The sequence below is a fragment of the Myxine glutinosa genome, chromosome 1 (genome assembly GCF_964187855.1).
Source record: "Myxine glutinosa chromosome 1, kmMyxGlut1.1, whole genome shotgun sequence".
NCBI lineage: Eukaryota > Metazoa > Chordata > Myxini > Myxiniformes > Myxinidae > Myxine > Myxine glutinosa.
Genome location: NC_136261.1, coordinates 272,728,470 through 272,753,597, shown reverse-complemented (window position 1 = coordinate 272,753,597; position 25,128 = coordinate 272,728,470). Strand labels below are relative to the sequence as shown.

The window sequence follows — 25,128 nt, the reverse complement described above, 5'->3', positions numbered from 1 at the left end:
ATTACTACAATCGTATCAGTTAATTAATTGTTAAAAGTAAACTGTTACCTTTAACTAGAAGATTTGAACTGCAACTTGCACTGCCCATAGCATTGGATGCTTGGCAAGCATACTCCCCAGCACTGCTCAATTTCACATCTTTCAGCTCAAGAACAGCCATATTCTTTTCGATGTACATCTGGCAGGTTTCCGTGTCCTTCAACTCAGAGCCATTGTGGAACCACGCAATCTCAAACGGCATGGAACCAGTGATTCTGCAGTCAAATTTGACAGTTCCGCCTTCGACTGCCTTGGCATCTTTCAACTTGCGAGAGAATGCTGGTGGTATTTTGCGGTCTAAAAGTGGGATATTTGTTTAAAAAATAAATTATATGTATATTATTATAGTCATGTGCTTTTGTACAAGCAATCCCAAAAATAAATTATTTCTGAAAAGTGAAAATAAAAAGTGTGTACCTTTAACTTTAAGTTCAGTTGTACAGATATCACTTCCAACCTCATTTGTCACTTTGCAAGTGTATTCACCATCGTCTGATTTGCTAGCCTTCTGTATAATTAGATGTGGAGTGTTTTCAATGAATGTGATTCTGTAGTTTCCCCCTGTACGGATTTCTCTGCCATTCTTGGACCATGTGACTTTCATTGGCACAGAACCTGTCACATGGCACTCAAGTTCGGTTGAGTCCCCTGTGGTTACCTCTCCAGTCTGCAACCTCTGATCAAACTCTGGTGCAACTTTGGGCTCTGAGAGAAATTAGAGACATAGTTAGAATGGCAAAATATGGTGGTATGAATATATTGATTAGACTTTAATTATCATCGATTATATATTTACGTAAACTTACACAGCATATCTATTGCAATCACCTGTTATATCATAAAAAATAGGACCACAGATCCTGAATCTCATCTGGATCAGGAGCAACAGTCACTCAAACCCCCATACAGACCCCCTTAGATTCTGATATTTTAATGCCGTGAACAAACTTTGGTACATCATGGGCGATGAAGGTTGTGATCAAGTTTCATTGAAATCGTGTGTAGTTTCGGAGAAGAGAGCAAATACCTATTTTGGGTGGGGTCAAACCCCCCTGCAGACCACTTTAGACCTTGATTTTTTTTATGGCGTGAACAAACTTTGGTACATCACGGGTGATTAAAGTTGTGGTCAAGTTTCATCAAAATCCTGTGTTTAGTTTCAGAGAAGTGAGCACATACCTATTTTGGGGGATCAAACACCCCCACCTTCCCGTAATCCCCCTTAATGAGCACAGATATTGATGCGGCGAATACACCTTCGTTAGGCATCAGATATGAAGCCTGTGGCCAAGTTTCATCAAACTCGTGTGTGGAGTTTCGGAGAAGAGAGCAAATACATTTTTTTTGTGGGGAGGGGATTCAAAATCCACACAGACCCCCACAATGAGTGCAGATTTTGATGTGGTCAATACACATTCCTTAGGCATCAGGTATGAAGCTGTTGGCCAAGTTTCATCGAAATTGTATGTTTGGTTCAAGCGATAATGACTGAAGTGTTTACAGACTCATTCACTCACTCACTCACTCACTCACTGGCTTACCTCCGGACACTGCTTAATCATATAAGCTCACCAGACTAAAGTCCAGTTGAGCTAAAAATGTGGCCATACAAAAAATGTAACAAGGTAAGTCAGTGTCTAAATAATACATATATATATACACATACTGGCAGATGACCAGATTCCACTGAGCTGTTGTAAGGGAATTCGTTTCCAATAGAGTGTGAAATATTTAGGGAGTTTGACAGGAATGTCCTTTGACAGCATAATGTCAAGGACCCATGGAAATTCCAAGTAATGTAAAATATGACTTCAAGTCCAATTTATTCTTCAAATCTTCAAGCGCCCACTCCCAAGTCCATAAACCCCCTCCCAACACCAAGTCCTCATCTCCACCACCTCCACCCAAAGCCTCAACCCTCAACTAAACATTTCTTTCACCAATTGGCTTCACCGAACTCGTTCCCTATGATTTACCCTATTCCTTCTGTAAATCATACAACTTTCTGAAGTTTGTGCTCCACTGGCTATCTCAATCAAACAAAGTTTCGGTGACAAATATATCACTCCACTCTAAATATATAACATATCTCTAATTATTTTATCTTGTTGTTGAATTTCCCATAATTTGTGTAAAGCATTTGAAAAATTTATTTAACCTTTTTTGTCTCCCTATTTCTCCCCATATCTGTCTTTAATTATGGTTACTTGCAAATTTCTTCCACACACTCAGATATTAATTTCCTATTACCAATGCAAGTTTTACTATTTGTATTCATTCTTCTAGAAATGCTATTCTACTTAACACCAACAGTTTTATAATTTAATCCCCCACACCAATCTCAGAAGAACTCTATATGCCCTCTCCAAGCTCATATAATGCCCCTGGAAAGTGGCCCCTGGCAGGAAAGGTGTGTTAATATGCCCCTCACCCAATTTATATACATACTTCTCAGTTCTTTTATCATACTAAACATTTTTCATTTGAAATTGCCTGTGATTCCATCAATAAGAGAGCCCTCTGGTATAGACATTCAGGTTACTTAACATGTAATCATTCATGATTGAGGAGGTTATAAGGTGTGTGAGGGGAAAAATATTGTCCCACCATACCCTAAACTAACCATTAGGATCACCAGAAATATATAGAATAATATTTGTAAAACCAAACTTTCAAGCCTTCATTTAATCTAATATAGAAAAGAATGCAAAAGTTAATACAAATAGGTGTTGGCACACAAGATGTAGTTTAATCTTAAATGCCAACATTTGAAGTAAACTATAAAATAAATCTTACAATGTAATTATTGTAAGTAATAAATATCGACAGAAAAACAACACGTCTTACTTGGTTTGAATGAAAGTTGAACTTTCATTGTACATATGCAATTTATCTTATTTTGTTGGAATAACAGTGTGATATAATGATTATATGAAGAAATATTCATGAAACAAACCTTTCACTGTAAGTTGAGCATGCCAGGAAGCACTTCCAGCTTCATTGACAGCCTTGCACATGCATTCTCCTGAATCCATTTTTTGGGGGCTAAGGATCTTGAGACTTGTTGTGTTGTCCTCGCGAATTATTTCGAAGTTCTCATCGTCAATATCAATTTCCGAGTCATTTAGCAGCCACACAATCTCAATGGGCTCTGAGCCTGAAATTTCACACTCAAACACCACTGGGATACCCTCTATTCCTTGCACAGCATCACTAATTTTGCTGGTGAGAGATGGCGGAATCTTCCGTTCTGCAGCAAAAACATGATGCATTTCAACATAAGATATTGCATGAGCACAAACAAATATAAATAAGTGAAGGAAAGTATGTTAAAAAGACAATTTTTGTGTTGATGACTTTCACCATGATGAATAAAAATTAGAAAGAAATATAGTTAGGATAGTAAAGGATCACCTTTGATCTTAAAGAAGGCAGAAGTCAAGGCGGCTCCTATCACATTCTCGGCTTTACATGTATATTCTCCAGCATCTGCTTTGTTGATATTTCTCAGCTCCAAAGTGGCTGTGTTGTGGTGGAACAGCATCTTGCATCGGTCGCTTGTTGTGACCAGATATTCTCCTTTGTACCATGAAATGTTGATCTCTGGCGTACCAGCAATTTCACAAAGAAGGCGAAGAATTCCTCCGACTACACATTCTGCCGCCTCGAAGCACTTTGTAAAGTATGGTGGTTCTATGAAAAAAGATGAATGAGCGTTTAATCGAATAATTACTGTCAGTATCAACATTTTTTAATTTATCAGTGTATGTGGATTCATGAACATGCATGAGAGGCGTTTGAAAACTTGTAATCCCAACTACAATCTAGTATAGGTAGGAACTTGAAATTGTGATTAAGCATACAGGCACAATAAATTTACAAGCAACTTTGTCATGAACTCACCGAGTATAGATACAAGAGAAAAGCAGATATCCTCTCCAGCTTCATTTTCAACCTTACAACTGTACGTCCCTTCATTGGCCTTTTCAGCATTCAGGATCTCTAAAGTTGAGTCAGACTCTGTGCTTACGATCTGATACCTTGCACCAGATTCAATAAGTTTGTTCTGCTTGTACCAATGCACTTTTATGACTGGTGTGCCAGTAAAACTACAGTTTAGTGTTCCTGACTCTCCCACCACTGTGTGAAGATCAACTGGCCTCCTTCGGAAGGAAGCGGGTTCTGATGGAAGAAAAAGCAGTTCCATATGTTGCACGATATACATTTGCAAATAATGTACAAAAACATAACACAAAAGAAATGCCTCCTATTTTATTTCTTGAGGATTTTATTTAAAAAAAAAAAAAACTTTCATAGAAAGTTACCATGCATGATTCAGCCTTTGCATAGGCTACAGTTTTGTACTCCTCGTTTTCCTGACAATAGGCTTTTGGAGTAATCCTGAACTACCAGCATTACTAATATTTTCTTATTGGATTCATGAAAAAGCCCTTCTCCTCTATTATTGGTTTTGTTTGCTCATCTAGTAACTGTGCTTTTCAAAGCCTTTCACACAACCTCAACTGTGATACAAACACAATCTCATCAGCATACAAGAATCCAATAGACAACTGTTTTAAATTTCAGTCTTGTTCTTAAACAATGACACAGAATTTGATTCAAGTTTTTGATCTTACTAACCTCGCTCGCTTAAGGCTAACCCCCGCTTTAGCAGGGAAAATGGCCTTAAAATGCCTGTTGTTGTGTTGTGTTTCTGATCTTACAAATAATTATCATGGCTATGAGTGACAAAGCATGCCATGTCGACCCCAAAACCAGGCTCATCTGAGGTTTAAACCATACAAATGAAGGTTGACATTTACTCACATAAACTTGTACTCTGTAGTGGAACCCAAACTAAATTCCTTAATTGTGGAATTCTAGGGTTTATTGGATTAGATCCTATCATTAGCAGGATTGTGGAATCAATCCACGCAGACACAACTTATGTGATCACAATTTAGCAGATTAAGGAATCAATTTTAAGACTTTGCTCTCTTTCCACATCTTTGGTTTAGTTTTTACATCACTTTTTCCACATTGGACTTGTTCTTTTTGATGACTCTTCTGACAACAATAAATTGATTTCTTGAACTGAAAAGAAGGGTAGTCTCTCTATACATATATTTGATGCTTTTGAAATTACTCACATTACATAATTACATCGTTAACAATTACATATATTACATAGAAATTACATAGTTAACTACTATGTAGTTGGATTTCTTAATTCTTGGAAACACTTTATTGCTCTTGGTGGTGGTGTACTTTCTATCGCCAATCTCTTGACAGCTGCTTTCCCACAAGGATGCCATAACACCAGCCTATATCAAACTCCTGCTTTAATAAGGACTCCCTAAACACATGTTGAGGGTGTTAGCTTCCTCGCCTTGCTTGCTAAATGTAGGTTGTCGAGACTGAGCAGCCATGGGATTTGAGGCCACACCAGTAACTGGAGAAAGAAACAAGTCTTTAACCACTTGACCAAACAGTCAGGTCTCTACAAGTTTGCATCAAGCATTTCATCAAGGTGAAGATTAAGATAGATTGGTTGTCTGCTCATTTCAGATTCATGAAAGCCTTTTCTGTGTTTTCACCTATATGTTTGCTCTGCAGTATAACCCTTAAAGGTCGCTCAAAACTAAACATGATTATCACTTCACTGCCTCAATATCCCACTAAACCGGTTTAGGCCATATGCTGAGCTCCACACTATCAAGAGACTCATCCCCTGCTCTAAAGCGATTTGTTTTGCTTCTCCCTGTACTATTCTTCACTCGAAGCTTGTGAGGTTATGGTCACAACTTGTAGTGTTAGATATCTTGTTTATTGACAAAGTCTTGCACCCTGCATCACTAATCTCATGCAGGCCATCTAATTGACCTACTGATGGTGTGTTGCCCCTAAAGTTAATATGAACAGGAGTTATTTTTAAATTAGTTACTGCAATTGAAGTATTAGCATATCTTCATAAAGTACATGCACAAACCTTTCACAAACACATCAGCCTTGCAGGTCTCCATCCCAGCAGCATTCGACACCTCACACCGGTACTCTCCAGAGTAATCAGGCATTACAGAATCCCATTCCAGTTCTGCAGTCATGCTAAAAAAGCTCATGGTACAGCCACGTCCTGATTGAAGCTGCTGCCCATTGCGATACCACTTCACTGTGATTGGCTCAGTGCCTTCAACTGTAGCTGAAAGCTTCAAAAAGTTCCCTGGAAGCAATGTCTGAGGTTGAATTGGCTTCACAAATGTAGGTGGCCCTATAAACAACAAAGGATTGAATATTCATGTCAACAAGCCTGAACAAATATGGTGAGTTTCATGTCTCAAAAGTCAAATTAACTTGCTGGCAATATGATCATATCAGCTTCTGCTAATATGATCAACCAAGAAAAGTCAAAGCTATGCAATGAGACTGTTTCTCATCAGTAAGATTATATATATTACTTTTCTACAAAACATTGTTTCTCAAAGAAGTACAATGTTACTACACACCGATAACTGAGAGTAATGCCAGGCAGGTCTCAGTGCCAGCTATATTGCTGGCCGTACAAGCATAGTTTCCTGCTTCTGTAGACTCAATCCTCCCTAAAGAAAGGGTTGCCATGTTGTCTTCGAATGTCATGTTGTACTTTTCTCTGCCAAAGATCTCAGAACCATCTTTGTACCAAGTTATGTCGATTGGCATGGTGCCAGACACTTTGCATGACATAACCACTGGGCTGTTCAGAGCTTCATTCATTGGCTTGAGTTTTCGTGAAAATGATGGTGCAACAGGACGTTCTGGATGAAACGAAAAGCGGCATTTTTCAGAAAATTTATAACATTTTGTTTTTATGAAAATAGCTTGAATTTGCAAAGAGATCATGATTGAGAATATTTTTGTGAACCACATATATTTAGGCAGTCAAATACTAACCTTGAATCCTGACTTCAACATTACAAGTATCTGCTCCAGCCTCATTTGCAGCCTTACAGGTGTAAACTCCAGCATCACCTTGCTCAGTTTTCATAATGGCTAGATGGGCCACGTTGTTGACAAACCGGAGTTTGAGGTTTCCAGCTGAGCGGATGTCCCTGCTACCTTTAGACCATGTGACTTTGATGGGAGAAGATCCTTTCACATGGCACTCAAGTTCAATAGGATCCCCTGTAGTCACCTCAACTGGGACTGGTGCTTGAACAATAGTAGGAGGCGTGGACCGTTCTAGAAAGAAAAACCCAATGAGTGAATGCATTAATCGATTCATTTTATTAATTAATTTTAGTGAAATTGCCTTCAATTATTTCTTCAATTCAATATGAGAAATTTCTCACTACACTTTTTCACATTGGGTATGAGGAGGGAGGAAGAGAGAGAGAGAGAGAGAGAGGAAGAGAGAGAGAGGGAGAGGAAGAGAGAGAGAGAGGAAGAGAGAGAGAGAGGAGGAGAGAGAGAGGAAGAGAGAGAGAGAGGAAGAGAGAGAGAGAGGAGGAGAGAGAGAGAGGAAGAGAGAGAGAGAGGAAGAGAGAGAGAGAGGAAGAGAGAGAGAGAGGAAGAGAGAGAGAGAGGAAGAGAGAGAGAGAGAGGAAGAGAGAGAGAGAGGAAGAGAGAGAGAGAGGAAGAGAGAGAGAGAGGAAGAGAGAGAGAGAGGAAGAGAGAGAGAGAGGAAGAGAGAGAGAGAGAGAGGAAGAGAGAGAGAGAGGAAGAGAGAGAGAGAGGAAGAGAGAGAGAGAGGAAGAGAGAGAGAGAGAGGAAGAGAGAGAGAGAGGAAGAGAGAGAGGAAGAGAGAGAGAGAGGAAGAGAGAGAGAGAGGAAGAGAGAGAGAGAGGAAGAGAGAGAGAGAGGAAGAGAGAGAGAGAGGAAGAGAGAGAGAGAGAGGAAGAGAGAGAGAGAGGAAGAGAGAGAGAGAGGAAGAGAGAGAGAGAGAGGAAGAGAGAGAGAGAGGAAGAGAGAGAGAGAGGAAGAGAGAGAGAGAGGAAGAGAGAGAGAGAGGAAGAGAGAGAGAGAGGAAGAGAGAGAGAGAGAGGAAGAGAGAGAGAGAGGAAGAGAGAGAGAGAGGAAGAGAGAGAGAGAGGAAGAGAGAGAGAGAGGAAGAGAGAGAGAGAGGAAGAGAGAGAGAGAGGAAGAGAGAGAGAGAGGAAGAGAGAGAGAGAGGAAGAGAGAGAGAGAGGAAGAGAGAGAGAGAGGAAGAGAGAGAGAGAGAGAGGAAGAGAGAGAGAGAGGAAGAGAGAGAGAGAGGAAGAGAGAGAGAGAGGAAGAGAGAGAGAGAGGAAGAGAGAGAGAGAGGAAGAGAGAGAGAGAGGAAGAGAGAGAGAGAGGAAGAGAGAGAGAGAGGAAGAGAGAGAGAGAGGAAGAGAGAGAGAGAGGAAGAGAGAGAGAGAGGAAGAGAGAGAGAGAGGAAGAGAGAGGGAGAGGAAGAGAGAGGAAGAGAGAGGAATAGAGAGGAAGAGAGAGGAAGAGAGAGGAAGAGAGAGGGAGAGAGAGAGAGAGAGAGAGTGCAAACAGTATATTACCATGAACCACAACATGGAGATAGGTTAGATTTGTTGCTTGTATCTCCATAATTTTATATCAACAACAGCATTAAACCATGGTGCTCTCAGAAAGATGAAATGTTTAATATAAAGCTTGTGCAAAAAAACATCCCTTAGAACACTGGAACGTAAGAGTCATCATGAATGCACGTTTGTCAAAATTACAAAAATGTTTGCTGGAAAAAACTGAAGGATGAGTTTATGTTAAAAAATAGAATGAAAAAGTGAAAAAACAGATACATACAAAAGAAATGGAGGCAGAAAAGGAGAAAGAAGAAAAGGAAAGCAACATATATGGCCACACCTTTCACAAGAAGATTGGCATGAGAAGTAGCAGTTCCCATTGCATTTGAGGCTTTACAGGTGTATTGACCAGCATTTGATAATTGCACATCTGGAAGTTCCAGCACTGCAACATTCTCCTCCATATGCATCTGGTGGGTGTCTCCGCTAGTCAACTTGGAACCTTCATGGAACCAACAGACCTCAAAAGGAGGGGAGCCAGTGATCCTGCCATCGAACCGGACAGTCACGCCTTCGATAACCTGTGCTGCTTTTAGTTTCCTCGAGAATGAAGGTGGAATCTTGCGATCTGAAGAGAAGCAATTTTGTATCTCAAAATGCTCAGAAACTATTTTGCAAAGCTGAAATGGCTGATATTATTTCAAAATTTCTCTCTTTCAACATGCATTCAAATGAGACAAAAATGACATTTCTGAATATGTTCTCAGATAAAATGTACCTTTAACTTTAAGTTCAGTTGTACAGATATCACTTCCAACCTCATTTGTCACTTTGCAAGTGTATTCTCCATCGTCTGATTTGCTAGCCTTCTGTATAATCAGATTTGGTGTGTTTTCAAAGAATGTGATCCTGTAGTTTCCTCCTGTTCGGATCTCTCTGCCATCCTTGGTCCAAGTGACTTTCATGGGGACAGAGCCCATCACATGGCACTCAAGTTCGGTGGAATCACCTGTGGTCACCTCTGCAGACCTCAACTTCTGGTCAAATTCTGGTGCAACTTTGCGTTCTAAATGAAAGCGAATTCATAATGAATTAGGGATCCAAACACCGTACATACTTTACCAAATATATGAAACATATGTTACACAAAATCTGATAGGATGAAATTTTTACTTTTGTAAACATTTCTTAGGAGCTGACCTTTCACAGTAAGAATGGCACTGCACGTCACACTTCCTGCTTCGTTGAAGGCTTTGCAAATGTATTCCCCAGAATCTGATTTTTTCGGACTTAGAATTTTCAACATAGCAACGTTATTCATAAAAGTGATCTCGTTGTGTAGAACATCAGCATCAAGTTCCGATTCATTGAATAGCCAAATGACGTCAACAGGCTCCGAGCCAGAAATACTGCACTCAAATGTTGTTGTTTCTCCCTCTAACTCCTGGATGTCCTGGATTTTCCTTACAAATGAAGGAGGCGTTTTCCTTTCTGCAATAAATAAAATGACACAAGCGGTGAAATACATTTGAAGATAAAGAAAAAAGGGGAAAAAGACAAAACCTCTAACATGACATTTTGCATTCAGTTGAAGGAAAATATCACATGGCAAGTCGGAATCACCTCGTACGCTAACAGATGCCGATGAGGTAGCTCCACCAACGCTGTTTTCGGCTTTACATGTATACTCTCCGGCATCAACCATGCTAATGTTCTTCAGATCTAAAATGGCTTCATTGATTCTGAAGGCCATTCTGCATCTGTCGCTTGGCTTTATAATTTCATTATCTTTGAACCAGAAAACGTTAATTTCAGGTGTACCAGCAACTTCACAAGCCAAGTGCAGAAATCCTCCAATGATGCATTTGGTTGACTCCAAAGAAGTTGTAAAATTGGGGGGTTCTGAAAAAATGTTCACAAATAATTATTAATTAACATAAAATAAAAATTTATGTATAATCAAAGATTATGAATACCAAAAATGATTTACGGGATGGTACACGGGCTGATAGGTGAAAAGTAAAATACAAATCAAAACAAGATAAATACTGACCCAGTACAGAAAGTACAGCAATACAAGCATCTTCGCCAGCATCGTTCTGAATTTTGCAAGTATAGATGCCTTCATCTGCCTTTGTACAATTCAAGATCTCTAAAGTTGACTCGTTGTCTGTGCTCATGACCAGGTATTTGTCTCCAGATTGGAGCTGCTTGTTCTGTTTGTACCAGTTCACATGAATAGAAGGTGTGCCTGTAAAACTGCAGCTCATTCTGGAAACATCTCCCATGATGACATTTTCATTGGCTGGCCTCTTCCGGAAGGAAGCTGGATCTAAAAGGTGAGAAATGACAAGAAATACTGCATTGACATAATCATAAATCAATGCCAATTTATTACCTCACCACTGAAGGTGGATGGAGGTTATGTTTTCACCCCTGTCCGTTTGTCTGTCCGTTTGTTTGTGAACAAAATATCTCAAAATGTTGTGGACGGATTCGGATGAAATATGGCAGAGAGGTTGGGTCTGACCAGCTGCTATAATTTTTTAAGTGATTCCTCACCATTGAGTAATAGGGCTAAAACCGATATAAAGCATGATATGTCAAAACGTTGTGGACGGATTTAGACGAAACTTGGTGGATCGGTTGGGTGTGTGACAAGTACGAAATGAGTCGATCTTGGTGAAGATCTGAATATGGATTCGGATATGAAAATTATTTAATTTTTAAAGTTATTCTTCACCATTCGAAAAGAGCGATATATAACATGATATTTTAAAAAGTTGTGGACAAGTTATGACTAAACTTGGTGGATGAGTTGGTTAGGTGACAAGAACAAGCCGATTAGATTTTTGATCAGGTCCGAATCCAGATCCGACCCATCAATGTGATACAAAAAATAAACTGTTCAGCCTGGCGGAGGTATGCGCTCTACCGAGTGCCGTTCTAGTTTTAGTATAATTGACATGGTAAAGTTTAACCTAATAGTGTATATATTAAACATTGTGAGCTGTTGCTGTTGGAAAAATTGCAAAAAATCATCAAATATGTCAACTAATGTAAGCATCACAGAGAAAGATTTTCAAAGTACAAAAAATATTCATAGTGCAGATATTGGGAAAATAATACTAACAACGTACCTTTAATAAAGAACTCAGCAGAACATGTCTCTTTTCCAGCAGGATTGGACACCTCACACGTGTATTCTCCTGCTGCTGCAGGATTGACAGATTCCAGAATTAAACTGGCTGTCATGTTTTTGAAGGTCATGCTGACTCCTCTTTTTAAGTGGATTTCCTCTCCATTCTTGTACCACTTCACTGTGATTGGGTCACTGCCCTCAACAATGCTCCTAAACCTGACCAAAGAGCCTGGGACACCTTCTTGAGGTGAAATTGTCTCGATGAATGACAGGGCCTCTGAACAAGAAAATTGAACATATTGTGAACAAATTTTACATATCAATGATCCAACACCTTTGTGGATTATGGAAGTACATTTTTCTTTCTATGTAAACAAATTAATTTGAAATCAAGCAATGTTAAATGCACTTTTGTGAAATCATGCTGAATGATGACATCAGCGTCGGCAAATATCATCACTTGAGCTTCTCCAAAAACAGTGCAGGTGATAGTAACAAAAAAACAGTTATTGGAAGAGTGCTCACACATTTCTGCACATGCTTCAGAGAAACCTGAAGCCATGCTGTACATCCACTGACCTATGATTGAGAGTGATGCTGTTGAAGCAGCACTGCCAGATGAGTTGGTTGCTTTGCAAGTGTAATTTGCTCTGTCAAATGCATTTAATTGGCCAATTTCCAGGCTAGCTGCCATGTCTCGAAAACTCAACTTGAACCTGTCTCCATCGAACACTTCCATTTCATCTTTGTACCAAGAGATGTCCATTGGCTCAGAACCAGACAACTTGCACTCGAGGAGAACAAGTGTGTTCAATACTCCAGCTATAGGCTTCAATTTTTGCTCAAATGTTGGAGCTATGGGTCGGTCTGTACAAAATATGATCAAAATCATTTTCTGCTGTACAAAATATAGGGTTGTTATAAAAAGACTAAGAAAGCCAATAAGCAAGCATAACATCTGGCTGCAAAAAACACGAACAATATGTTCAAATGAATAAAGATATTAAAATGTATAAAGGCAGAAATAAGGAAGTACTTCGTTGTTCAAAAGTAAAACTACCTTTTATGATCATTTCAATGTTGCAAGTGTCTGCTCCAGCTTCATTTGTGGCTTTACAGCTGTAAACTCCAGCATCCACTTTCTCTGCTTTCAAGATTGTCAGGAAACACCGGTTGTCGACAAATTTCATTCTGAAATTCCCCACTGGCCGGATATCCCTGGCACCCTTGGTCCAGGTGACTTTAATTGAAGATGAGCCAGTGACATGGCATTCAAGCTCAGTAGGCTCTCCAGCAGTGACGTGGACTGGAGGAGGTTGCCATACGAACTTTGGAGGTGCGACTCGCTCTGAAATGTATGTACAAACATTTAGGTGAAATGTATTGAAATTGTATGAATGCATGTCACCAAATACCGATTTAATTTATGTATTTAGTTGGAAAAAGGTTAAACTATTTTATTAGAGAGGGTAGAGCATATCTGACATACACAATGCATGCATACATTGTATGCAATGTATGCATCATCTTGGCATGCCTTTCTAATCTCAAATATCTGTTAGATAATCAAATGGAAAAGTTCAAGATATATGGATTTATGGAGAAATATCAACCATAAAACCACAATACTTATATACTGGAAATGACAAGATGCCTCCAATAAATGAAAGTAAGGTTGGAGTGTTGGCAGTCGGGAAAGGTGGTGTAAGATCCCAACCCCCACGATCCTGCCCCACTTCCACTGTACCTATATAAATGCCTCCTCATCGGTGGTCCTCATGTGCAGTTAAATTCACAATTTCATTTTAATTTGCCCACTATGCCATATGCCACCATTCCGGATAGACAAGTGTTGCTGCCTCCACTTTAGGTTGTAAAAAAGTGAAAGTATAATTTTTTTATTTTTTTTTGGCATTTTGGGGCACTGGATATTTTGAAAGACTATTTTTAATCTATAAAATATAAGCCTGTTTAATGAAACATCATAGATAGCTGCTGAGAATTGTGTTGCCCACAATGTCTCTGCACTCGAGAAAACACTTTAAAAACAAACCTTGAATGAGAAGTATTGCACTGGTCATAGTGCTGCCCACAGTATTGGAAGCCTTGCACACGAACTCTCCACTGTCAACTATTTGCAGTGGAGAGATCTCAAGAATTGCAACGTTTTCTTCCATGTGCATCCTGTAATTGTCTCGGCTGACTAGTTGAGCACCATTGTGGATCCACATGACTTCGAATGGTGGAGAACCACTGATTCTGCAGTTGAATCGCACACTAGCACCTTCGACTCCCCGGGCATCTTTTAACTTCCGAGTGAAAGAGGGTGCAATTTTACGATCTATGAAATAAAAAGCAAAAAGTTTCCATACTTATTAAAGAACAGCAAGTAGATTAGGAGTTATAAAATTGTATTCGTTTTTGAATAAAATATATGTTGATTCTCTGGTCAATCCCAAGATTATGTCAAAAGGTGTCAGGAAATAACCTGAAGTTATAATAAGTACCTTTCACTGTGAGATGAGCATCACAGGTGTCACTTCCAACCTCGTTTGTCACCTTACAGGCATACACTCCACTATCTGATGCTTCTGCCTTCTGGACAATCAAACGTGGGCTATTCTCAATGAACATTATTCTATAGTTTCCACCAGATCGAATCTCCCTGCCATCCTTGGTCCATGTGACTTTCATGGGTGCAGAGCCCATCACATGGCACTCAAGTTCGGTAGGGTCACCAGTTGTCACCTCCAGAGGCTCCAATTTCTGGTCAAACGTTGGGGTGACTTTGCGCTCTAGAAAGGAAATTGAAAAATGTACTGAACAACAAGCCAGAAAAGGGTTGCCTTTTAACCACATCAATTAAAATAAAAACATGAAAAACACTAACCTTTCACGGCCAAAATGGCGCTGCAATCTACACTTCCTGCCTCGTTTGACGCGACACAACTGTACTCCCCAGCATTGAGTTTGCTGAGGTTATTTAGCTTGAGGGATGCCACGTTGTCGCCAAAAGTCATCTCATACTTAGAATCATCCCGTGCCAACTCAGAATCATTATGAAACCAAATTATCTCAAATGGTTCAGATCCAGTAATGCGGCAGTCAAACTTTGCTGATGTTCCTTCAGTTTCCTGTATGTCTTTCATTTTTCTGGTAAAAACTGGAGGGTTTTTACGTTCTGCAACATAAATAAGTTGAAGCATTTCATGAAGCTGAACACACAGAATTAAAAGACTGAATGAAAGCATCACATTAAAATGTGACCTTAAATTCAGAAAAATATGAAAGGCCTTTGGATGCCTTCCATAATCACCCCATAATCACCTTTGATGGTGACAAAAGCAGTCGATACTGAATCGCCGATGTAGTTTTCTGCCTTGCATGAATATGTTCCAGCATCCATTCGGTTGATGTTCTTCAACTCCAGGGTGGCAATATTATTGCGAAATGTCATTCTGCACCTATCGGTTGACCTCAATTTTTCATTCTCAATAAACCACAAAACACGTATCTCAGGTGTGCCTGCTATTTCAGCTTCCAAGCGTATTGTTCCACCAACTACATTTTCAGCAGGCTTCAATGGCTTGATGAATGAAGGTGGTTCTGCATTTGCAGAAAAAAAGATTTTTTAAACCACCCTTTTTCAATAACATACATAGCACAGAGAGTATGGCAAAGAAATGTGTTCAGAAGATTATTACTCTCGTACTTTGGTGAGATTGCTATTGGTAGAAGAGTATTAAAAATAAAACATAAGGCAAATATAGTACTTCAGATGATGCACAATATTTGTGAAAACCAACCTAAGACTGTAAGAATAACAAAGCAGGTCTCATCTCCAGCATCATTCTGTATCTTGCAATTGTACGTTCCTTCATCTGCCTTCTCAGTGTTGAGAATTTCCAAGGTAGATTCAGCTTGTGAGCTGAAAATACGATATTTGTTTCCAGGTTTAACCAGACGGTTTTGCCTGTACCAAGCAGCAGTAATTCCAGCAGCTCCAGAAAAGGTGCATGAAATCCTGGCTGGTTGGCCAGATATAACCGTTGTATCCTCAGGTCTTTTTTGATAACTTGCTGGTTCTAAGGAACAATAAAGAAATGAAAGTTTAGAAAAGGAATACATGCAAAAAGTATTGTATATCATCTTACACATGTGCTGATTAGCTGAGCATGAAGAGTTCATGCCTTAATTAGCATGGTGCTTTTGCCAGTTCTGACTACCTGCATAAGGAAGAAGCCAAAAAAGTACATCAATGTCTTTGCTCACACCTTTGACAAAAAGATCAGCTTTGCATGTTTCCTTTCCAGCAGGGTTAACTGCCTCACAGATATATTCTCCGGAAGCTCCAAGATTCACACCATCCATAAGCAAGGTGGCAGTTCGGTCAATAAAGCTCATTGAGCAGATCCTTGTTGGACGTATCTCCTGTCCATTCTTGTACCAAATCACTGAAAGAGGCTCACCTCCCTTTACGACACTCACAAATCGCACTGCTGTTCCAGGAAGCACTTCCTTAGTCTCAATTGCTCTTACGAAACAAGGAGGATCTACACAAAACATAAATAATGCATCAATGAAATTACAATTTGAATTGTGCACCATTATAATAGGTCAATGACCAGAAATGTCAGGCAAACAGTATGGATAATTTCATATAAATATGAAGTAAACAAAGGAAACATTTGAGTCAGGTGGGAAGATGCTGTGTTGGGAAAATTGGGGCAAAGTTCCCATCCCTCACCTCCCCCTCCTCTCCTCCCCCCCACCCCCCAAATCCATATACAGACATCTTCACCTGTCCTTTTGTTCAGTGTACTGAACATTTTTATTTGAGATTGGCCACTATAACGTCAACCAGAAAACTCTCTGGCACAGACTTTAAAGAGACTGGGCATATAACCATGGATCGCAATGTTGTTATATTAAGGGGGGATATCCCCACACCTTTCCTGACATGGGCATTTTACTCTAATTTTTAGACCATCAGAAATGTTAATGAATCAATAAAAGACATGTCACAAAATATGTTATAGAGAGGAAACAAAGGAAATAGAGTTATAAAGTAACTAAGAACTGACCTATAATTGACAAAGAGGCAGTTGAAGCTACGACTCCAGCGGTGTTCGTGGCCTTGCAAGTGTAGTTACCCCCGTCAGAGGGCTGCAGCTCTAAGATGGTTAAGCTTGCAGTCTGGTCTACAAAGCTCATTATAGATCGGACTCCATCTATGATCTTGATGTCATCTCTAAGCCAAGAAATGTCCATTGGAGTAGAGCCAGCCAATTTGCACTCTAGGACTACAGTCGTATTCAAAGCTCCACCCTGTGGCTTCAGCTTCTTTGTAAATGTTGGTGGTACAGGACGGTCTGAAAAAAAAGATATTCAAATGGTTACTTAATAACACTAAATTTTAGGAATCACATAATTACCGCCATTTAAATGTCAATAAAAGGATTCCTGGATATTGAAGTGTAGTTTGTAAATGTGATAATCCATATTGATATATGAATATGTTAAGCCTGGTATTGGCTTAACGGTAAGGGTAGCTGGCTTGGGATGCCAGTCTCCTGAGTTTGAATCCCAGTCAGCTGTTAAATTAACACCAGGTGGGGTTGACTCAGCCTGTCATCCTTCCAAGGTTTGCAAAATGAGTACCAGTGTACCGGGAACATTCCACATCTGATGCGGAGTAGCACCACCTCCACCCACCCCTTCTCCCCCTCCCCCCAATATTATAGCTTACAGATAGATTGCATGCATGTGCTTTCATCTCCAATGGCTGCGAGAAGCGGCTATGGTACGAATAATAATAATACTACGAGTATGTTAAGAAAACCACAGAACAGGGGAAAAAATTGCACAAGCAATTGCAAATCCAACATTTCAATCACATATCTGTCTTACTCAAGAACTACCACAAGCCATGTGTGTTCAGATCTTCAATAGCCAACTGGATGGAGGTAGTGCCCAAGCCTCCAATCGACCTCAAAACCCAAATTAACCAATACGTATTGTAAGCATGTGGTGCAATTAAATACTAATAATATAAAATAATACCATGGAATATGACAAATATTTGATGTGCAATTAAAAACTACCTTTAACAATGACTTCAGCATTGCAGGTGTCACTTCCAGCCTCATTTGTTGCTTTGCACGTATAGATACCACAGTCTGACATCTCTGATTTGAGAATGACAAGGTGAGCTGCGTTGTCTAAAAATTTCAGCTTGTAGTTTCCTACTGAGCGGATTTCCCTGCTGCCCTTGGCCCAGGAAACCTTTATGGGAATAGTGCCTATCAAAGGACACTCAAGCTCAATAGCATCTCCTGCAGTCACCTCCAATGGGACAGGTGATTGTGTAAACTTCGGGGCCACAGCCCGTTCTGAATGAAACAGACAAAATGCATGATCAGTGTTGCAGCAAATTTATTATGATTCAACATTTTCGTGAACTCTTCATCTTGGATGGGTTCAATTGACATTTTCTAAATGGAACATTAATGGAAATAAAATTTCAAAACTTACCTTTAACAAATAGTTTTGCAGTTGTCGTTGTACTACCCACTTCATTGGTAGCTTTGCACATGTATGTGCCAGCATCTGTTGATTGGAAATCTAAGAATTCAAGAACTGCAACATTTTCTGTCATGTAGAAATTACGAGTGTCGTTTGGGATCAAATCTGAGCCATTGTGATACCATTTCACATGAAATGGTGGTGAACCAGTAATTCTGCACTCAAATTTCGAGCTGGATCCTTCTGTTGCTTGATAATCTCTCATTTTCCGGGTAAAAGATGGAGGAACCTTCCGATCTGAAAAAAAAAAAAACGAATAGTTGATACAACTACTACTACTACTACTAATCAGCATGCCGAGTTAAGGATCATAGAGGCATATAGTGACCCTTCATGTGTGGGTTGACCCTTTGCACTTCAGGCAGGAGGAACTTTTTTGGCCATAGTGTCGGCGATGGACATACTCGCCTCCTTTTCGTGAAAGACACTGTGGGATCTTAAACATTGGGCAACTAAATACGGCAGATGGGATGTGAAGTTCAACTTCCATCTGAGGGACAGCACACACATTAATGAATCCTTCTGCTTGTGAAACACCGGGATGACAGTTTATAGCTGGGTCGAGATTCAAACCAAGGCTAGACAGCTCAGAGGGCAGTGCGCATAGCTATAGGCCATCCTGCCAACCTTTATCTGTGCAGTCCTAGAGAAGACCATTCATTAGTCTAAACACCAGGTCCGATACTTACCCTGAGGCGATTTTTACAGTTACTGGTGGATTTTTATACTTCACTAACTCTTACCTCTACTCTGTCTAGATTGGATTTGAATCTTGAACCAGCTATAAACTGTCACATTGGTGCTTCACAGGCAGAGTGAAACATTAGTGTGTGTGTGTCGTCCCTCGTCTCGAGGTTAAACTGGTATAAACTCGAGGTTAAACTCCATCTGCTAACATTATTTGGTGATCATTAAAGATCACATTAGTGTCCATCAGAAAGGGTTGGGAAGTTAGAGTCATAACTCTGGCTAAATTACAAATTCCTGCCCTGACTGCTTGCTGGGAAAACAAACAGCAAAACACCGAGTAAACTCTTCCTCAGGAACTGCAAATACAGCACTGAGACTGCATTGATGATGAAGGAAGGTATATTGATGATGAAGGGGGATATACAGTATTTCCTCATATTATTATCTCACTGGATAAAAGACATAAACTGTTGGATAACTTGAACTGCAAGCAAAGATAGCATTCATTATTTTTGTTTCATTTTATTAACAGAATATTGAATTGAATGATCGTTTTAAGGCCATTTTTCCCACTAGAGCGGGGGTTAGCCTTGCGGGCCCCATGACAATGATGGTTCCCTGTTTGAGGCAATGTTTTTATGGCCGGATGCCCTTCCTGATTCCAACCCTTGGTCACCTCGTACGATGCACAGGGATACGGTGTACCTATTCTAAACTGGGGTACACACCATGATCATTCATCCCAGCAAGCTGGTACTCAATTTGCCGACCTCGGAAGGATGACAGGCTGAGTCAACCCCCCTGGCGTTAATTCAGCGATCAACCGGGATTCGAACCCAGGATCCTAGGATCCCAAGCCGGCACCCTAACCGCTAAGCCAACACCAGGCAATTATTGATAATGTAGATGCTCATTGCAATGTACATTTTATTAACAGAGCAAGTTTTAAAAAAAGAAAGAAAACAAATTACCTTTAACACTCATCACATTTTCACAGATGTCGCTCCCAACTTCATTGGAAACTCTGCAAGAGTAACTTCCGCTGTCCAATCTATCTGCCTTTTGTATTATCAAATGTGGTGTGTTTTCCAGAAATGTAATCCTGAAGTTTCCTCCTGATCGTATCTCTTTACCATCCTTAGTCCAAGTGACTTTCATTGGAGCAGAGCCTGTCACATGGCACTCAAGCTCGCCTTGTTCTCCTGAGGTCACCTCAACAGGTTCCAGTTTCTGGTCAAAAACTGGTCCAACTTTGCGCTCTGAAGAAACAAATGGAAATCAATTAGTTGTACACAGAAAACCGTTGTAAAATCATTTTATATTAAAACCAAATCCAATTTTAAGAATATATTAGGCACTTCTAACTTCCATCCTCAAGTCTAAAAAAATCGGGCAGTCTAAATCTAAATCTAAATCATTAAAAAATAAATATAAAATACAAAAACTGTAAATGTTTGACAAGATAATTATTTTGACAATGTGTAAATTATGGTCATACCTTATTAATTAGTTGTGATGCATTGGATATATATATATGTATATATATATATATATATATATATATATATATATATACATATATATATATATATACATATATATATATATATATATATATATATATATATATATATATATATATATATATATATATATATATATATGTATATATATATATAAATAAATAAAATAAAATGTATAATAAAAGGCAGTGTCCTTCCGTCCGTCCATCCGTCTGTCTCCTCCATAACTCCAAAACCATGTAACCTAGCAGCCCCAAACTTTGCATGCATACACCTCGACCTCCAACAGATTGTGATGATGAAAACTGAGTGTTTCGATGTGTTATAACACCCTTTTTGAAGGTTATTAACGAGGTGCTCATAAGAAGAAAAAAAAACCCGATGTGGTGGCTTACCAATATGGCGGCTCGCCATCTTGGTCAGCCCACTGCACCTCGCTGGGTTCTTAAGTCACCATTTTGTTTTGGACTACTCAAACGTGCCTTGCCTTGGAAACACGATCGATTATAATCATTACATATTTGAAGCATATCATCAAAATCTAGATTCGGATATGAGGATTGGATGCTGTAGACTAAATAATGTCCAAATCTGGAGTGAAATCTGACAAAATTTACCATATCTAGAGATTGGTGAACGCTATTCAGGCTGTTTTTGCAAACCATGGCATTACAGTAGACAGAGCTCCCTTTTTGTTTTTAGTCACAAGGCCGGGGAAGTTTGGGTGTGTTATTACCTTTTTTTAAATTTGTCTGCTCTCGGTGGTTTCCACATGATTTGCTGCTTGAAATTGATCTGTTTTTTAAATTCCTCGACCATTTCAACCAAAGCAATTAGCTTGCTATCGCATGCCAAGCCATCCGTTCCTTATCACACATTTCGTTGGGAGTGCTTGCTGGAGTGCTTAAGCCACTTGGCGAGGGCTCTACCAATGAAGTGAGAAATGCCTGTGTACTTCATTAATTAGTCACAAGGCCGGGGAAGTTTGGGTGTGTTATAAGTTATAACACACAACTTTTTGAATTTGGTTAACAAGGTGAACACCACTTGGTGAACACTATTCAGGCTGATTTTTGCAAACCACTGCGTTACAGTAGACAGAGCTGCCTTTTTGTTTTCACGTACCCATTTTTTCATTGACTAACATTTTTGTGCATTACAGTCACTCTCCCACTCCACCCTCCTTCCCTTCTCTCTCTCCTCCCTGCTCCTCCCCCCTAATCGCTCTCCCACCCCTCCTCACCTCCCTCCAACTCCACTCCCTTTCCTTCCCCCTCCCTTCCCTTCTCATCACCGTTTCCCTCCCTCCTTTCTCTTGCCTCCTCCCCCCCTCCTCCCCCCTTGCCCCCTCTCCCCTCTCTCTTGCCCCCCCAGCAATGGGGGGGGAGGTGAGGAGGGGTGGGTGGGAGAACACCCCCCCCTCTTCCTTTCCCCCTCTTCTCCCCCTTTCCCTTCCCCTCCCCCTCTCCTCACCCTTTCCCCTTTCCTCCTTCCCCTTCCCTTCCTCCTCCCTCCTCTACTACCCCTCTCCCTCCCTCCCTCATTCATATTCCCGTCAGGAAGCGACTCAATGTTACCCCACAACGCCGGGGTAACATATGTGCATATATATTACCTTTCACACTCAGTACGGCACTGCAAGTTGCTATTCCAACTTCATTAGAAGCCTTGCATGTGTATTCCCCTGCATCAGATTTTCTCAGGCTCAACATTTTGAGGATAGGAATATTGTCTTCAAAAGCCACATTGCATCGTTCAATGTCAGGAAAAATCTCTGAGCCATTGCGATACCACGTTATGTGAAAGGGTTCTGAGCCAGAGAGGCGACAATCTAATTTCATGACCGCCCCTTCTGTTTCTTGCAGATCCTTGAATTTCCTGATGAAAGATGGTGGAACCTTTCGCTCTGGAAAGAAAAGATTGTAACGTATTCTGATTAGATTTCATCACGAAGAGGCAATGAAATGATTTAAATGTCTCGAAAAAAATCACATGAAAAGTACATGTAAAAACTATGGCATCAATCTAATAATATACATCACAAACTTATTAAAATCTCTAATTTAATTATCCAATTATTCTGTGCCACAAAAAACTGCGACATGAATGAAACAAAAAAAAATCATTTCATTATATTTCATTTTATTATTTTCAAGCATATCTATTTTGAGCCACACTTTATGAAGCACTGGTATATGCTAATATACTGTACAAATAGGTGCATATTAGAGCAATCACTACATTTGGAAGATGACATTTCATAAATCATCCCTATAGCCTTTTTGTGGGATTAAAGATCATTGAAGAGCTGAATCACAGAGGGATCAGAGCCAACACACTTCTACGTGAATGAATATTCGAACAGGAGTCAATTACAAATTTGGCCTTCTGGTCACATCCTTAAATGAGGGACAACTGCACCACTGATGCAGTAACCATGCACATTTGGGTAGGAATTTGATCAGTCTGCCAGTAGCCATCACCTATTCTTTATGGAAAACACCATGGGATCTTTAATGTAAACCAGCTAATGCTTGTAGACAGGTTCCCAGCACAACATTCATTTGAGGGAAGGCACACTCATTGATCCAACTTTTTTGGAAGTGAGCCATAATTCTGACAATCTACAGTTGGTCAAGAGTCAAGCAATCTAGACAGTACAAGGGAACAGTGGGAAATAAGAAAAAGTACATGAACAAAGAGGAAAAGCAGACAACAGGGTAAATGTGGGAAAGAGAACAGGTGGACTAGAGAGTAGAGTCGGTGAGAATGAAACCGATCAGTAATAGGAATAGTGGTTATCATGAGATGGCAATTGGTTACCATTTTGAAGGAGAAAAGGGAAGAACATAATTGGACACATTCAGGGAGGCATTTGCACAGCCGGGTTGATATGGGGACAAAAGATTGGGGGCAAAACATAAATGCACATCATTACACAAATCTGGCATCCAAAGTAGTTTTGTATTCTCATCATGTACAATGTTTCATGTATATTATTTTCTCATCTATATCTTACCTTTCACAGAAATGTGAGTGGAGCATGTCACAGCTCCAATGCTGTTTTCTGCCTTGCAGACATATTTTCCAGCATCGGATTTGCTCAGGTTCCTCAACTCCAGAGTGGCGATGTTGTCCGTAAAACTCATCTTGTGTTTTTCTCCTGCACGGATCTTCACCTCTGCCTTGTACCAAGACATCTTTATCTCGGGTGTACCAGTCACCTCGCACTGAAGGTGCACTGTTCCCCCAATTACATTTTCCACGGCTTCTATTTTTCTTACACAGTGTGGAGGCACTGCAATAAATAATCCCAACAAACATCGAGTGATTACATACACAGTGCTGAAAGTATACATGAACCACAATGAGCAAAATAAACATACGGCCATTGTTTTTTTTATAAACAATAGCTATCAAGTCAAAAGATCATGCATACATACCATTGCAATGCAAGGATATATATGCTGAATCTTCGCCAGCCTCGTTCTTAATTTTTGTTGTATAAGGACCTTCATCTTCTTTAGTCACATCTCGTACTTCAAGTGTCGTCTCTGTTTGGGAACTTGTGATTTTATACTTATCCCCAGAGGCAATTGCTTTCCCTTGCTTTAACCACAAGGCTATGATATCTGGTGTGCCGGTGAAAGAATAGTTGAGGAGCCCAGATTCACCCAGTTTCACATAAACATCTTCTGGTTTTGCTTGAAACTTTGCTGGTTCTGCAGAAAAACAGTGAGCAGAACATTAAAGTAACCCGAAGTCTAGATCTGACCAATGTAAATATCACCAGCAGTCTTTAGAACAATGGAAATGCAATTTAATGTGTTGATAAATATTTGTTTCCAAAAAATGAATTGAAAAATTGTGATAATGTTAGTGATATATATATATACGTATATACAAAATGTGTGACAAACCTTTTACGAATAGGTTTGCAGTGCAGAATTCTGTCCCTGCAACATTGGAAACCTGGCACATGTACTCTCCAGAGGCAGTTGAATCAACCTTCTCAACATCCAAAACTGCTGATCCATCCTTGTAAGACATGTGGCAGTTTCTGCTGAATTTGAGCTCTTGGTTCTCTCTGAACCATTTTATTGTCAGAGGTTCTGTGCCGAAAACAATGCTCTTAAATCTGACGGTGGCTCCAGGTAGAGCAACCTGGGGGTCCATTGTCCGTGTGAAGGTTGGGGGTTCTGAAATTTGAAAGAACAAATAGCTTATGCAGGGATTAAACAACGAGAGTCTGAATTTGATGCAAATAGAGTTTCATTACAGAACCCGAAGCTAAGCAATATACAGGCATACATAGGAATGGTGGTTGAAGGTCCAAATAAAATCAGCACTTTAAGAATGTGGTGAGACATGGGCTGCAGATTTGTTAGCAACAGAGGAAGGATAGAAGGAGGGTAAGAGAAAAGGAGATAGAGATAAGTAATGGGAGAGAAGAGAGAGGTTAGCAAAGGGGGAAAAGTATAGAGAATAGATTGAGCCTTTTGTATGAGCCTGTGGACAACAAGAGCCACTAAGCTCTGAGAGAAACATTACCCGATTGAGAATAGTCTGTTATATAAAATGGTAGAAAATACAAAAATGGTTACAATGCTGAACTTGTGCAGAAATTTCAAACACCAAAGCACATGGTGAAGTCATGCCT

The 25,128-nt window shown here is 39.9% G+C and overlaps 1 protein-coding gene across 1 annotated transcript in view; it reads right to left on the bottom strand.

Annotated features, from left to right (window-relative positions):
- The window catches only part of TTN (titin), a 501,281-nt gene that overhangs the window by 391,809 nt on the left and 84,344 nt on the right, over window positions 1–25,128 (bottom strand). The window contains exons 56-85 of the mRNA XM_078776713.1: window positions 24,389–24,667; window positions 23,912–24,190; window positions 23,488–23,766; window positions 22,084–22,374; window positions 19,917–20,204; window positions 18,205–18,492; window positions 17,775–18,062; window positions 16,755–17,042; window positions 15,945–16,223; window positions 15,477–15,755; window positions 14,998–15,276; window positions 14,561–14,851; window positions 14,178–14,465; window positions 13,724–14,011; window positions 12,731–13,018; window positions 12,250–12,537; window positions 11,669–11,947; window positions 10,582–10,860; window positions 10,152–10,430; window positions 9,729–10,019; window positions 9,307–9,594; window positions 8,869–9,156; window positions 6,967–7,254; window positions 6,543–6,830; window positions 6,029–6,307; window positions 3,943–4,221; window positions 3,454–3,732; window positions 2,996–3,289; window positions 457–744; window positions 49–336 (exon numbers count right to left, since the gene is read on the bottom strand). Coding sequence (XP_078632839.1) covers window positions 49–336; window positions 457–744; window positions 2,996–3,289; window positions 3,454–3,732; window positions 3,943–4,221; window positions 6,029–6,307; window positions 6,543–6,830; window positions 6,967–7,254; window positions 8,869–9,156; window positions 9,307–9,594; window positions 9,729–10,019; window positions 10,152–10,430; window positions 10,582–10,860; window positions 11,669–11,947; window positions 12,250–12,537; window positions 12,731–13,018; window positions 13,724–14,011; window positions 14,178–14,465; window positions 14,561–14,851; window positions 14,998–15,276; window positions 15,477–15,755; window positions 15,945–16,223; window positions 16,755–17,042; window positions 17,775–18,062; window positions 18,205–18,492; window positions 19,917–20,204; window positions 22,084–22,374; window positions 23,488–23,766; window positions 23,912–24,190; window positions 24,389–24,667 — 8,547 coding nt within the window. The remainder of the gene's footprint in view (window positions 1–48; window positions 337–456; window positions 745–2,995; window positions 3,290–3,453; window positions 3,733–3,942; window positions 4,222–6,028; window positions 6,308–6,542; window positions 6,831–6,966; window positions 7,255–8,868; window positions 9,157–9,306; window positions 9,595–9,728; window positions 10,020–10,151; window positions 10,431–10,581; window positions 10,861–11,668; window positions 11,948–12,249; window positions 12,538–12,730; window positions 13,019–13,723; window positions 14,012–14,177; window positions 14,466–14,560; window positions 14,852–14,997; window positions 15,277–15,476; window positions 15,756–15,944; window positions 16,224–16,754; window positions 17,043–17,774; window positions 18,063–18,204; window positions 18,493–19,916; window positions 20,205–22,083; window positions 22,375–23,487; window positions 23,767–23,911; window positions 24,191–24,388; window positions 24,668–25,128) is intronic.